The sequence below is a fragment of the Otolemur garnettii genome, unplaced genomic scaffold (assembly GCF_000181295.1).
Source record: "Otolemur garnettii isolate 467f Iridium unplaced genomic scaffold, OtoGar3 scaffold00037, whole genome shotgun sequence".
NCBI classification, from domain to species: Eukaryota; Metazoa; Chordata; class Mammalia; order Primates; family Galagidae; genus Otolemur; species Otolemur garnettii.
In genome coordinates, this window is record NW_003852432.1 from 6562400 (window position 1) to 6578760 (window position 16361).

The 16361-nt window shown below is 37.9% G+C and overlaps 1 protein-coding gene across 2 annotated transcripts in view; it reads right to left on the minus strand.

The window, feature by feature from the left end:
* Positions 1-5364: 5364 nt before the first annotated feature.
* PTPRZ1 (protein tyrosine phosphatase, receptor type Z1) overlaps positions 5365-16361 on the minus strand; it is a 120620-nt gene continuing 109623 nt past the window's right edge. For both annotated transcript variants that reach the window (XM_012805164.1, XM_012805163.1), the window contains 6 exons: positions 16041-16114; positions 13192-13320; positions 12059-12205; positions 8374-8516; positions 7549-7684; positions 5365-6321 (listed from right to left, as the gene is read on the minus strand). In XM_012805164.1, the coding sequence (XP_012660618.1) occupies positions 6181-6321; positions 7549-7684; positions 8374-8516; positions 12059-12205; positions 13192-13320; positions 16041-16114 (770 nt within the window). In that variant the 3' untranslated portion in view covers positions 5365-6180. The remainder of the gene's footprint in view (positions 6322-7548; positions 7685-8373; positions 8517-12058; positions 12206-13191; positions 13321-16040; positions 16115-16361) is intronic.

Here is a 16361-nt window from a genome sequence, read left to right on the forward strand (position 1 = left end):
TCATCCCTTTAAAATATTATCCAACTTCAGAACTTCCTCCACCGCCTTGGGCAGCCTTGACTATTCCTGTTTCTGAGCCTTCTTTGATGGTGTATGCCTCTTGCCAGAGACATCTATCTCCTTGATCTTTGAAGAGGTTAACTCTTAGTCACCTCTTAAGGCTATTGTGTAGAGGTCACTTCCTGGAGGATGTGCCAGTCTGGGCTAGATATTTCTACAGAACCTGGCACTATTGTCTTCTATAACCCAAATCCCTCTGCAATATAACTTCGTTAGATTAATAGATAATTAATGTTATTAACTATCATGCATGCTTAACTATCATGCACGTTATTTCATAGTGTTTTGAAAATGTATGGAGGGTTTGTCACAAATACTGGGAGTGGGGTGCTGTTTACATCTGGTGGATGAAGGCCAGAGATAATAAATCCTCACAGGGAATCACTTCATTATGGCCAAGACTCAGTCTCTCCAGAACACCAGATGCCAAGAGGTATATTCTTGGCCTTATACCATCCAACTATAAGCATCTCTTTGCCCAAAGGCTTTTATTGGCAATGAGGGGCTTCTCTGCCCATGATCACAGCAGCCCAGAAATGCCAATAATTGTGACCCCCTTTCTTCCATTCCCTCCAGGCAACTGATGACCCATGGAAGTTGGTGTATTCACTGGCTAGCTCCCTAGCTTTTTGAGTGGGATAATTTGGTGTGCTGGCTCCAGAGTTCTGCAGTGGAGCTGTGTTCTAGTCATGCACCTGAGGAGAGTGCTTGGTAACACATCCTGCATTAGCTGTCTTGGTAACATATCCTGCATCAGCTGTCTAGGTAACACATCCTGCATCAGCGCTCTTGGTAACACATCCTGCATTAGTTGTCTTTCTTTCTCTGATTCATTTCCTCACTGATCAACATTTTCTCAATCACCCTGCAAATAAATTACTTGTACTAAATTCCTGTCTCATGTTCTGCTTCTGTGGGAACCCAAACTAAGACTCTGTAAGACTCTTGTTTCCCCAACACCTATCGTGGTGCTTGGCACATAGGATTATATTTACAGCACACATGCACATATATATATGCCAGACATGGTATAATTATATAAATGTCCATAAGATATAACTACATAATTCTGCCACTTATATATGGCAGAGTACTACTCACACATTTAAAAGCCTCAATGGGAAGATGTGAAGGTGGAGGTGGAGATAAGAGAAAGTTGTTTAAGGGCTCTGTTTGTACGTACAATAAAGCAGCTTTAGGTTATTCTTTTAGCACTGGATGGTATTGCTAAAGAGGCACATTTCTCTCTACCACTTTGGCTTTGTAGAGATCCCATTGCAATTTCTCCAAAGCACGAGTGTAGGTAAAAAACATCAGTTTGAATTGAATCAACCCCAAGTTTCAAAATCTTTGTGTCATCCTAGGTTGAAATCACTTCATGATCAACAACACAGGAGGCTACTATGATTTATTAGTGTCTTCTACAGATTTATTTGTATGTAGTGTTGAGATGAGTCAGGGAAGACGTAAAGGGCAAGAGGAAGGCATATTTGAAGGCTGACATGGTGTTTGAAAAAACAGATGATACTTAAAGGAGAATGGATGGTTAGTAGCATCATTTAGAGAAGGGAGCAAAAATCATGTCCTGTATTTTAAAAAGAAATTCACATAAGTCAGGAAGACCAAGTGCATACACCCATTCCTGGGGTCCTCTGATGGTGAAGCTAGCACCAGAAACTACTGCTCTGAATGCCATGGTTCCAATACTAAACATGAGAATGCCATTGCAAAAAAAAAAAAAAAATCATATCTTTACAACCTCCCTCACTACCCAGGGCCCAGAGGGTAGGAAGAAGATCTCTGTTAATTTCTACCCTCTGAATCTGTGTAAGGGCATCAGTGGGGTGGCTAGCAAGTCAGAAAGCACAGACAGGCACACAATAAATGGTCTAATTACATTACAATGAAGGGTAAAATAACACTGTGTTTCCAGACTTTTTCTTTCCCTTCCAATGGTCAGGGTTAAAAATTTTGAATATTCTTCTGAAGAAGCGGGAATGCTACATCAGACAAGCTTACTGAAAAATGCTGCTCTGAGGGATGATATCTGAGGTGAGTTCTGAGCCCAGGAGTGGAATAGTAGGACTCTACTACTTTGCTGGTGGGGGTATCAACTGAACAGCTCTTCTGGAAGACAAAAATGTAGTAAGACATGTAAAAACTTTCATCTCCCCAAACATCTCTTATAGGAAATGATCCTAGGAATAATCCTAAACGTGGTGAAAGCTTTTTACATAAAGAAATGTTTATCATAGTATTGCAATAGGGAGGATTTGAAATACCCTAAACAGCTAACAGTAGAAAAATGATCCTAAGAGCTGTGGTATATCAAAAGAGCAGGGTTCCCCTATCTTGGCACTATTGACATTTCATGGTGGGTTATGTCCTGTGCTTTGTGGAATGTGCAGCCCCATCTTTGGCTTCTACACAGGACTTGCTGGCAGCACGCCCATCCTCCTGCCTAGTCATGATGATCAAAAATGTCTCCAGTCATTGTCAAATGTTCCTTGTGGGGGGTGCAATATTGTTCCCAGTTTAAAATTACTATACTGGATAGAAATATTATATAGCCTTGACAATGACAGGACTATAGAGTATGTATAATAAAAACATCTATATAACAATACAAAGAAGAGAATAAAAACGTATTCCCCATGAGGCCACAATTATGTAATAAAACAACATACGGATAATAGCTGTGGATGCATTTAAACAATAAATGAAATTTTGGTAATGGACAGAAATAATTAGGTGAGAAGCGCTTGACTGAATTTCCTGGCTTCATTTAATTTCCTTGTCTCATAATTGACTGTTTTCTCAGAGTTAAGGTCAAGAAATGGGGAAAAATTGCTGTTTCTGATTTTCTTTTTAATTTGTTTCAGAACGTATTTATTTAAAATGTGTGTAAACATGCCTAACTATCATGCATGGTATTTCATAATTATTTTCTCTTGGACAACGCTGTGTAAGAACATCACTAATAACATTAAAGGGAAGAAAAAATTCTGTACTGCCTCAAAGGCTATTTGTTCCTGGGACAAAGAACAAGGGAAAAATAGACAAAATAATTATGGCAACATGTACGATTGGCTCAGGCCAGCTTATGATTAGACATTGCGGGTAGTGATAAATCAAAATCGTTAAAACAAGAGGATAAGGAGATGAGGTTAGAATAGCAACCAAGGAATTTACAATTAACCTTCTGTCCTTCCTCCCCAGGAGGATGAGAAAAAAGTATATTAATTATGTTTGTACCTTTGTAGAGAGGTGCTTCTCAACATTTTGGAATTTGTGGCATGCTACTGTTTGTTGACGTTTTTCTGGGGAGGGGTCTACTCCATATTTCTCATAATTCCTTGCTTTAAAGGAAAGCTCTCAGTATAAGGACAGCTAATCAATTTTAGCTTTAAGAACTTGGTGAAAATTTCCTGATATTGCTTGAGGAATCTATAGGCTCCCAGAAGCATTGTTGCTATAGAGCAGTGGTTCTCAAACTACAGCAAGTATTCGATTTCTGGGCCCTATGTTTAAGAGTTTCTGATACAGTAGGTCTGGGATCAGAATCGAGAATTTGCATTTCTATCAAGTTTCCAGGTTTTGCTTCTGGTCTGGGAAACATACTTTGAGAACATGGTTTAAACAAAGCTTCACAGCCTTGCTGTGCTGGGGCCTGAGCTGGGCATTCTTGCAGATCAGTGCTTTCCTTAGTTTGTTTTTGCTTTTGAATTCAATACTTACTTATTATGATGTATTTGAGGTTTATCAGTAGCTCATGCTTTTAAAAAAATTTTCAAATAAATATGAGGGTACAAACTTTTAGGTCATATTGTTTTCACTACTAAGGTAAAGTTCAAGTTGTAGTGGAGCCCTTCACCAACAGGCATGCTGAACACCCTCACACTGTGCACATTAGGTGAGATCCTGCCAATTGCAAACACTAAAATAGCATCAATTATGCAAAATATTCCGAAAAAGAAAACCCAGGACCAGATGATTTTCCCCAAAACTTCAAAGAGGAACTAGTATCTATATTACATAATCTATTCTAAAACATAGAGAAGGAAGGAATCCTCCCCAAAATGTTCTATGAAGCAAACACTCTGATTGCAAAACCAAGAAAGGACCCAACAAAAAAAGAAAACTGTAGGCCAATATTATTAATGAATAGTGATACAAAAATATTCAACAAGATCCCAGCAAACAGAATACAGCAACACATTAAAAAAAGTTGTACGCCACGATCAAGTAGGTTTTATCCCAGTGATGCAAGGTTGGTTCAACATACATAAATCCATAAATGTAATTTACCACATAAATAAAATTAAAAACAGAGACCATCTAATTCTCTCAATTGATGCAGAAAAGGCTTTTGACAATATCCAGCATCCTTTTTTGATAAGAACACTTGAGAAAATAGTACACTCCTTAATAGCAGAGTTAGTCTCCTGCCTTCTTAGGCAGTACGATGAAACACTCCTGGTGAGGCAGGCGACTGCTTCAAGTATTACAGTCTACCTGTTGCTGATGATTCTGTTTTCCCGAACTTCAGTTCCACAGAGCTCCTGGATCCTGACAATTTACCTTAACATGGGAATGCTAACCTTTCCCCTATCTGGGATTTATGACCTTCCTGGTTCTCTATTCTCCCTGTTTCCAACTTCCTATTTAGTCTGACCTTTGTTTACATTGGATCTCTGCCTAGTGAATCTGCCTACTTCTAATTCTCAGCTTATTTCTAAACCAAAGGTTCCCAACATTTCTTGGTACATCCTGCTCTTAGTTTCTCAGTAACATTTTCCCAATTCCCTGTCTTTGGCCATTGGGCTGCTGTAATAAAATACTATAATTTGGGTGGCTTATGAGCAAAAGGAATTTATTAATATTTCTCACTATTTGGAGGCTGAAAGTCTAAGATCAAGGTGCTGGCAGATTCTATGCCTGGTAAAGGATTGCTTTCTTACAGATGACTGTCTTGTAATTGTAATCTCACAGAGAGAGGGCTCTTTCTCAGGTCTCTCTGTGTTTTGTTTTCATTTTTGTTTTGTTGTTGTTTAGAGACAGAAAGTCACTATGTTGTTCAGGCTGGTCTTAAACTCTTGGCCTCAAATGATTTTCCTCCCTCAACCTCCCAAATCATAACTCTATATACTGTCTTCCTCCCTCCCTCCTTCCTTCCCTTTCTTCCTTCCCTTCCTCCCTCCATCTTTCCTTCCTTTTTTCTTTCTTTTCCTTTTAGCTTCCATCATCCCAGTAGGACCACGCCCATAATCTTCTGCCCAACACTCCACAAGCAACCACAAATTGATGACAATATTTATATTTATTTCTGCAATTCCTTGGATAAAAACCATTTGAACAATGTTTGGTAAGGTGTTATTCTCATAAAAACATCTTTCAAAATGAAGGTATTTCTATTTCTCACAAAAGTTAAAATTACATGCTGCAATAGAGTTAATCACTTAGATAACACAAGACAATAGCCGAAGACTTGAGTAAGAATGGAGAGTTACACCATTAAACTAAACAATTACACAGAACTAGAAAACTGACTCAGTAGTAAAATATAAAATCTACAATTATAAATATAAATTTGGTCCATGGAGACACTAGAGCAGTATTTACAGTAAGTATCAGATTATTTCTACGTTCAGGGAATACTACAGTTGTAAAATGTTGCATGTATAGGGGGACAGTGTTTTATTTACAGTCAACTATATTAAAAGTTATATTTCTAGCAAACCTGATGATTGCTACAAAGGCAGCTAAAAATTTGACACTAAAAACAAATATTTTGTGTAGTTGGGTATTCCTAATATCTACAAATTGAAATTTCCTGTTAAAGTCAATACAGAAAAAAAAAAAAACCTCACAAGTCCATTCTTAGAAATACTGTAAAATTCAATCATTTTAGTTCAAACATAATAAGTGAATTACAAGAAGTCTTGCTTAAAGGCACACATTGTTAATGATGTAAATTTGGCAGCAGAATCCTACGTCGTGTAAGATAGTTACTGTCAGGTGATGGGAAGTAAACAAATAACAGAACTAGACTGATTTCCTGTCTAAGTTTAGAAGGAGGGAAACAATGCTCAGGTGGGGGCTCCCGCATCCCTGTCAGTGTTACACTAAAGACTCCAAACTCTCAGCTATGTTTCCATCCGCTAATGCTGCACCGTTACTGTCCAGAGAGGTGGATGGATTCTCTTCCTGCCTCGTGCTCACAAGGCTGAGGACCACTTTGTAGAGAAACTGATACTGCTCCTGGGGAAACAGAAAATGGGAGGTCATGCAGAGGAAGCCTGGTGAAAACACACATTGGAGAAAGAAGGAATCTTTTTAGACACACTTCGGTACTATTCATGAAGAGCATTATGTTCAGGGCTTGGTTATTCGCAACAGAGGTACACCATCTATGCTAATGTCTCCTTCCCATTAAATTAAAGTGACTTTTCAATTGCAGAGTATTCATTGACGGAGACTATTGCCCACATATATTTACCAATGATAAGCACTTCATTCTTATTTATTTACTCCATGGAATCAGATAGTGACGTGACAGGGTTTTGTTAGCTTGTAGAGAAACCCTCTGACACTAGGAACCTGTAATTTATTAAAAATAAGTTTCTTACTCTTTCTCTGTTGTTCTGAAATCCACCAGGTCTGTGTATTTATGGAGAGGTCTCAGAAATGACAGTACCATCAGCCCAGGGACCCAAGGAGAGTGTAATCCTTTCCCAAGACCCACTGTTTATCAAGAAGAATGTCACAGTCTCTGAGTCTGTCTGGTCCTATGTTCTGCTTTGGTGAGCAGGTGTACTGCCATGATCTCAGGGTAGTAGACATTGAAAAATGATGCAATTTTTCTCTTACAGGTGCCATTCCAGGTGGTTTAAGGACAGGCATCTGTATAGAACTTGAGCCAGCTATTAGTACCATAGTGGAAAACCATTAGGACCACATGGGACCTAGGGCATCATCACATGTATCTGTGAAATGTGCATCTCCAGAAAGATATTTCACATAGGACAAGCTTGACACAACACAGCTGGCCTGAATGAGAATTTTAATATGATCTCCTCTGAAATGCGTATGTACAAGGATTACCTTGACCTTCTACCAATTGGTTTGGGCTAGAATGTTGAAGATGGACCCTATACATATATACACACACAGACCAAGGAGTGGAAGGTGAGCCTATGACTTCTACATTCACCTAAGCTTCCCTTGTTGCTACATTTATACTACGTTCCCTATTGTGTAAAAAGGAGCACATGAAATTAAAAGTTTTTTAAGCCATCCATTCTTTGGAATATAAACTTTAAATATTTATTGTCTGTTGTTTTAGTTGGAAGGGCTTGTCATTCCGCTTGGAACTACATGTCATTGTTGTCAGTCAATGTGATCTTTCTTGATCTGTGATAGAGTAGTCTCCAGGAAGGAAGCAATACCCTAACCATGAAAAGTTTGGTTCACTGCTTTGTTACTTACAATATCGGCAAAGACTCCTGGCCTCATCAAATTGATCATCTTGGCTACCTGGTAAACATCAATGGAATTTTCTTTTTCCAGTTGGTGCATAAGGGTTGTCAGAGCACAGAAAGTGCCTGCTGTCACTCCTCCATGCCTTGTAGCAAAGGAAAGGGACAAAGACTCCATTCAGATGCATCAAATAGTCACATTTGGAATTCACAGAGAATTGATAACTTTGCAGTAAAAACATGAAAATTTTAATCAATGTTTCTTTTTGTTTTAGGCATAGAATTATGGTTTCATTTGAAACATTGGCAAGTGTTCATATTAATAAAGGGTATGCTTTAAAAAAGTTTAATATTTGCTTGTTTTTTATACTACGAAAGGGGCTGACAGTAAATAACGATCTGACCAAGATTATAATGTACACACACGTATAAGTATCATATATAATGTGTATATAATTCCAGCATACACATTTTTTATTTTTTTATCATAGCAATTTCACTCTTTCCCAGGAAGGGATGACTGAAAAATATCTCTTTTGATTAGTTCCTCTAAAATTCCAGTGCTCAAACACTGACTCATCATGCAAAGTATTCCCAGGATAAAATAAAAGACTAGATTCTTATGATCATGAACCCATCTTCAGCTTTCAACAAGAGCTTCACATGAAGTGAAAAAATAATGGTCTGTGTTAAGTTTGCTGATAACAAGCTAATAATCCCCATGGCTGAATCATCAGAGCTGGTGCCGAGCATTAGGTTAGTCTGAACACAGTAGATATATACATACACCCAAGAGACTGCTCAGTTGTAAAGCAATTTAACAAGAAGAACTTACTCATCATGAACAATCACGGGTCCATCCCTGTTGGCAGCTTCATCTTTGATAATACTTATAAGTTCAAAAGTTTTACTAATGGGACTATCTGGATTTGGCCATTTGGGACACTGAAAATGCCTCACTTCAAGTACATAATCATCCTGTTAGAAAAAAGAAAACAATATTTTTAAAAGAGTAATGTTGGTCAGTGACACTTTCTCAAGAGTGGAAAACTATGAATTACTGTAAGGTAATGACACTGAGTGGCGTGAGCAAGTGAGCAGCAGTACTATCAGCATGTCTGTGCTGAGAGCAGAAAGCAGAAATAGTGATGCAAAGGTTTACTCAGTAGCACCAGAAAGTGCAACTTCTTTTTTTATTCTAAAAATAAACCTTACGTGTGGGCATATCATGTCAATGCAAATCAACCATGAAACATCGAAAGATGGTACCAAAGATGTATCTGAACTGTTAAATTCAAATTAAAAACTGAATCTTCAGTGTTAAAATTTGTTCTGAAAATAGCATAAACCTCTTTAAAGGCCATCAGTCCCCAAGCTTGCCTCAGGGAAGACTGAGATGGCATAATACAGTGGGAAAAACGCTGGCAAGGAAATGGAGGTCTAGGTTCCACTTCTGATCTTGCTTAAGTGACTAAGCAGACACCATGAATTATGTCTCTTAAACCTGATTCATAATGTGTGTTCAATAAATGCCAAAAAAGTAGCAAAACCTAAATTTTATATGGAGTGCAAAAGACCCAAACAGTGAAGATATTCCTAAAGAAGACAAATAAAACAGGGAGTTAGTTCATCAGATGTCAGTAATTATTACAAACTTTAAGAATTCAGATCCTACTGTTTTGGCAGGGGGTAGACACAGAGACCAGTGGAATAAAATAAAGATCCTAGAAACAAGCCTACACATAGACAGAAACTGGATTCACGAAGGAACCGATACTGCTGCTCTATATGATGCTGCGACAATGGGTATTACACGGAAAATAATGAAACTGCACCCATGTCTCACAAAATATGATACAAAAAAAATTCTAGGTGGAACAAAAAAACATTTAGAAAACAATGTAGGAGAGTATCTTCACAATTTCACGGTAAGGAAGGAATTGTTTAAAGATAATACATGATGGGTTTCTTATAAAGGCCAAAAAGTAAAAGATTAATAAATTCATATAGTCAGACTTTAAAGCTTTTATTTACCAGAAAAGATCACAAAAAAGGTAAAAAAGCCAAATTCCAAACTGGGAGAAGGTATGTGCAACATTTTCAGTTGACAAAGATTAGTATCCAGAATATCAAAGGACTTTTGGTATATCAGTAAGTAAATGATACATAACCTAATAGGAAAATGGGCAAAAACCATGAACAGATACATCATAAAAGATGAAATCTAAATAGCCAATACATTTACGTGAAGATACTCAACTTCATTTTTAACAATTAGAATGCAAATTGAAACCCCCATGAGATGTCACCTCATTCCCATCACAAGCACCAGGGAAGATGGAGAGATTCCAAATCACTTCTACTCTGCGGATGGGAGGCTAGCTTGGTAGAACCACTCTGTGGTTGAATAATGTTAATATGCTTATACACAATGATCCAGCGTTTACCCCAGAGAAAATTTTGCATGTGTCTGAACATACTCATATCAGCAGTGTTAGTAATAACAACAACAACAAAAAAGAAATAAATAAGGAAAAACTCAAATGTACAATAGAAATAGTATATTTATAATCTGAATGCTGAGCAGCACAAATAAATGATTTTGAACTCTGTCCAACCACATGCGTAAATCTCAGCAGAATAATAATGAGGGAAGTAGCAAATTTCTAAATAATATACATGTCATTATTTATATAAAGTTCAAAAGTGAACAGAATAGCATTCAGGAAAACAAAGGCAAAAGGTAAAATTATAAAGTAAACCCAGAAAGCAATAAACACCAACTCCAGAAGAGGCCACATCTGAATAGAGGAGAAAAGAGAATGGAATAGGAAGCCCAGGAAAGACTTCAAACATACAGGTTTTCTTGAACGCAGTGGTGGGTACTCAGTAATTTATTGTTACCATTTTATATCTGACACATATTTTATTCATTTTTTATATATTTAATACATATTCAAAATAGCCCTCATAAACAAATAAAGCCTTACCTTTTGAGTTCAGCAGCTAAAACCTAACTTCCTAGATACTATGAAATAAATCCCAATCTATGAAATGTTGTGAGATTTGGGGGAAAGCACCTATAATGTGTGAAGTTCATGGAATCCCTCATGTTGGTCTTTCTTTCTTTCTGGGCCATTGTTTTAGAAACACTGCCAACCTCTGGGTCAGGCTCCTGGGTAACCAAAGTGTCCAGCACAGCTGATTTACATAGATGAGACATGCCAAATTGGGATCAACCATGAATGTGTATTTTCTGGTTTGTTTTGTGCATAATACCAAGGAAAAAGCTATGCTGGTTTCCCAAGGCCAAGTTAAGATATGAGGCATGGTCAGTGATGAGGATAGTGGGCATGACAAGATAATATCTAATGATTATTACTTGTGTAATAATTATTTTACTAACTGGGACCAATGGGAGGAAGGCACGAGATATGGTAGATCTGAATGGGGGCTTTTAAAGTATTCAGGAAAACAATGGTCAGTGGACTATTAAGACCTCTCAGGGACCTCAGAGTTCTAGCTCCTGCCCCTCATTATACAAACTTGTAAGGAATGTAAGTTCACTCTCAGCATTGTAAGGAATGTAAATTCACTGCAGCATTGTTCATGAGTGCAACTGGAGTCAACAGTTTTTGGTTTAATCAAGCAGAATATGATTCAATTGGCACACTGATTACATTATTAATGTATTTATATTATCAAAGTTTATAAGTTTTGGTCATTCAAATATTCTAGAAAACAGAGAATTATCTTATATACTCTTAAAATATGTGATTTGCCAGTTTCAGAATCAGGGTAAAGTAAAACATTTAAACCACCTAAAACATGATTTAATCTTTTTCTGATTGATAAGGTGCTCTGAATCCACATGCCTTAGTCATCAATATTAGGATCTCATAATATTTTACTACAGATCTATGTTTTATTGACAAAGATTTGATAATAAATATCTTGTATATAACCAAGAGCTTAATAAAACAATGTTATCTTGTAGCTAACGGTAGTACTTTTTACATAATGAAGAGCTTAGTAAAACAATCCTAGCTGATCGTCCTGAATGTTTTGGAAGCACTTTTCACTTGTCAACTGTCACTACTCTTACCACTCATCAACTCTCTCCTTGGTAGGGAGCTGTCAGCTCCAGCAGCTAGTGTTTTCCCACTTCCCTTAAGAGACTACAAGGTAAGGGCGTGCATTATAAAAATAAGAATTAACAACATTATTTTTTATTGTGTTTATTTTCAAACTAAATTCTGTAAGTCACTAGCTTGGAATAAAAGAGAAATCTTCGATTTTCTGTGAGTGAAGAATTGAGAAATGGTGTAATCTAGTGATGACTAATTGTGTAATGATTCTGTAAGATTTTGAAAATGATAGTGACAAGGAAAGTAATATTGATTAATTTGTCACAATTTGGGAAAAAAAATCAGAATCCTTTTTATTTTTAGGAAAGATTCTTAAGTGAGCATATGTTTAACACATGTTTCAGATGAAAGTTTGTGAACTTATATGCTTACCTGTGTAGCTTCTAAGATGAAGTCTTGAATTATAAGTTTTTCCTCATTAGATAGACATTTGTGTTCTTCAGCCATAAGGGTGACCTTAAAGCTCTCACAATTTATAGGCTCATCTTTATTGGGCCAGTAAACAAATTCATCTTCTGCCTGGAGGATTAAAAACCAGAGTCTAGATTTTAATAAAATGCCTAATAAGTCAGATTGTGAAATACAGTTCATTGATTGGCACAGAAATTTCAATTTGAATTTTTCTTTGAATCTGATAATTCGTTCTAAAAGTCTTCCTGGTGTCTTCCGCCAGACTGATGTGCAGAGTAAAATATTACGCTAAACCTTCAACTTATTATCTTGTTGTTTTGGACTCTCAACTCTCTCAGTAACAGTGGTAAGCTTGTTCTTTCTATACTGACAACCAAGTGGAGGCGATTCAGTTCATTTTAAGAGTTGAGCAATTTCTAGCCTCATTTAGAATGGTGGCTATAACTTTGTAAAGAATAACTGAATATATAAAAAAAGAATAACTGAATAGCAAAGTATATATGTAAAGACTAAATGAAACATTAATTTTATTTTACTTTTCAGGTTCCCAAAACACATATAAAAAGGAGACTGTATACCAGAGGTTCTCAACCTGTGGATCGCAACCCACAGGAACTGTATTAAAGTGCTGCAGCCTTAGGAAGGTTGAGAACCACTGCTGTATACCCTTTATTTTTGATACTAAAAAGTCGTTCGTATACTAAGAGTCATCCAAGTGGCTTGTTTAATTTCATAATTTCTAGGGACCTCATTAAACTAAAGGAATCTCCAAATATCTTAACATTATTTAAAAAATGTAAACAGAAATGTATAGAATGACTTCATTGAAAGTTGTAATCCTAATTTTCTTAAGCGATGTTACAAAATGCATACCTTTAAATTAATCTACTTTCATTTAAAGCTGTCATTCATTACTCTGATCTAGGATACTGTATAACTAAACCATGCTCAATAGCAGATGAAGTATGACCCATTGTATTAGGTAATTAGTTGAAAACAAAATTACTTCGCTTGCTTGTATGCTGGAATTTTGACTGCTATAACCTGATATTTCCCCTGTATAGAAAACACTAACAGTGACCTAAAAGATTTACCATGTTTTGGCCATCAGGAATCATAACCACCAGCTGGGCATTATGGTCCCATATCATCCTCCAGAAATCCTTGATGGTATGGAGAAGGGGGTGCTGGGTGATGATGAATTCATTGCTCTGGTAATAACCCTACAAAACCAAGGAGAATATAAAGGCTTATGCCTTTAAACATTCAGATAAATATTTATGATAATGAACTTTAAGTCAAAGTAGTCTTTTAAATTGCAGATTGTGTCAATGCATAAGAATTGCATTCTTACAGCCAATGATCATGGGCCACTTGCAGGATGCTGGGTATAGCACTAAGTATTTTCTTCCTCAAGTCATTTATTCCTCATTGCAATACCATGAGATTAGAACTGATATCTGCCCACCCTTGCCATTTTATAGATTACTAAACTGAGGCTTCAGAACCTAAATGTTGTGCCCAGGCTTACCTTACTATACTTAAGTATAGTACTCGAGGTTACCTGTCATCGCGTAGTGGATGCTTATAAATTTTACGTTACCTTTTAACTGTAAGTTGAACTTTCTCTTACAGAAGGAGGGCTCATCCTTGACGCAGTTTCCAGTTCTATACCCTCTAGCCCCAGTTCCTTCCTTAATGTGGTCAACCCAGATATCCGCCTTGAAAAGGTCCCTGATGACCACTTTGCTCTGGAACAGTTGGAAGCATCCTGCATGGCTGGCCCCAGGACCCTCACATCCATGTGCAGATACACCACAGTGACTAACTCTGAGTCGCTACATGACCTCCCGGGATTAAGCCTACGTGTTTTATTCTATTTTATTTTTTGATACAAAAGCCTTTAGTGATGTGACTCCTGTTTTCCTTTTTCAAAATTTCAAATTAATATAAGGGTACAAATTTTTAGGTTACAATGTTCTCACTTCCAAGGTAAAGTTCAAGTTGTAGAAGAACCCTTCACAGAAGGGGTTGTGCAGAATACACTTGTGTTGTGTACATTAAGTGAGATCCCGCCAAATGCCCTCCTCTCTCCCTCCTCACGCCTCCCCCTTGCTAGACTGTCTTTGTGTTTTATTACCCTTATGAGCATCTATTTGTTTATATATTGGTTTCATACTAGTGTTGAGTACACAGGATTTTTTTTTCTTCCATTCTTGAGATACTTTAGTAGGAAGAGTATGTTTCAACTCCATCCAGGTAAACATAATAGATGTAAAGCCTTTTGCTTTTAAACGCACCAATTAAAACTCTCCTGAGAAATCTGTTTGGAAAACATGGGACTCAGTAAAAGCCTTGGCCCAGAGTCCTTTTCTCTTTCTCCCACCTGGTACCCTCAAAGCCCTGTGTGTGGCCTCCCAGAGAACCCTGTACTCTCCAGGGTCTGTAAATATTTAAGACTCTTAAACTTTCACATTGTAGTTGCAGCTTTGGAGACAAGGCTGCAATCTGATCCCTGAAGGTGAGATGGCCCTGAGGATGCATGCAGGTGGATTCCCTGATGGCTGGAGTTCTTTTGTACCAGCAAAATTGAAAGGGAAACTCAAAAGAGTCTGATTCACGACACACTTCTAAAGGCCTGCAAGGTGGCTCAAGCCTGCAATCTTAGCACTCTGGGAGGTCAAGGCCGGTAGATTGCTTGAGTTCAGAAGTTAGACACCAGCCTGAGCAAGAGTGAGATCTTGTCTCTTAAAGAAAAAAATAATAGCAAGATGCTGTGGCAGGTGCTTGTAGTCCCACCTACTCATTTGAGGTTGCTGTGAGCTATGATAACACAGCACTCTACTGAGGGCAACAAAGTGAGACTCTGTCCCTAAATAAATAAATAAAAATAAATAAATAAATAAATAACAATAAACAAATAAAAAAAGAATGCACCTCTAGAAGCAGACTTACCCAAATACCTGGTGGAAAGTATCTTCCACATTAGGGTGGAAATCTACAGGGGTGTTTATATTTCTCACTCTCCACAAGTCCCAGTGGCAGAAAACCAACCACACGTCTACTCACAACAGGACACTTTGGTGTCCGGGAACCTTGGTTGTCTCTACAAAAGCAGAGCCAGGGACGCCCCTTACAGATTTTGCTGCAGAAACGTGGAGTCTAGCGCCACTGGATTAATCATGATTCCCATGTTGTGACTTACTCAGATCATGGCTCTCCTTGACTCTTCCGCTTTTAATCTCCTTCCTAACCCCCACAGGCTTATTTGAAGGGTGAAATGTTTATAGACCCCACGACCACACATCTCCCTGCTTTTTGCATGGATATTCCTCAATATTCCCTTTGCTGGACAAACAGAGCAGAGATTTTGGAATAGGAATTAGTAGCTTTTCATATGAAGTCAGGCTTTGTGATTGATTGACGTGAAAATGATACTGAAGGTCACATAACAGGCACTAAAGCACTATCCCTCACACAGAAATTCTAAATACAGAATGAAAGGGTTGTATCTCTAGATATCCAAGTCCCCAGTGAGTCCAGTTTGCAGGGCAAACCTGCAGTGATAATCTCAGTGAGAATGAGCTTCCCTGAGGCCAGTGTATCCTGAGTTTGCGCAGGGGCTCTGCCTTGGTAAGTGAAATGAAGCCTCTTACATGGGCAAGTATACCTTTTGTATCTATTCATCAGCCCTGAATGGTGAGTGTGGGTTTCTGCATTTACTCATGGGTCATACTTGAGGTTTCTTCAGATCCAGCACAGATAAAAGCCTCAAGAAATGCGGCTTTTGTTACTGAGGGCAACTCTGGCAGTTGTCAGATTTGGCTTATATTTATGAATGGTGCTGCCCATATCTACAGTCTCTTCTTCAGGCTGCCCATTCTGGTTGTGATTCTCCTAACACAAAACGGCAGGCGGTCTCCCCAGTGACTCTCTGACTTACCATGATATAGGAGGCATTGATGTAGTCTGTGCCTTCCCCACTCAGGGATGAAATGCCAACCCTCGATCTTTCCACTGGAACACAGAACACTCATTGTCAATGAACATGCTCACAGCACTGTACCATTCTTCCCCCACTGCCAAACGTAAAATAGAGCTGCTTTTATCAACCTGAAAGTCTGATCTGCAAGCTAATTTATCCATACACTTTGTACTCTTGGATGAGACTTCAAGGGTTTATGAGTCCTTTTTAACAGTTACATATTGGCCATACAGAAAAAGCTGAGTGTGGGCGGAGCCTGTGGGTCAGTGAGTGGGGTTC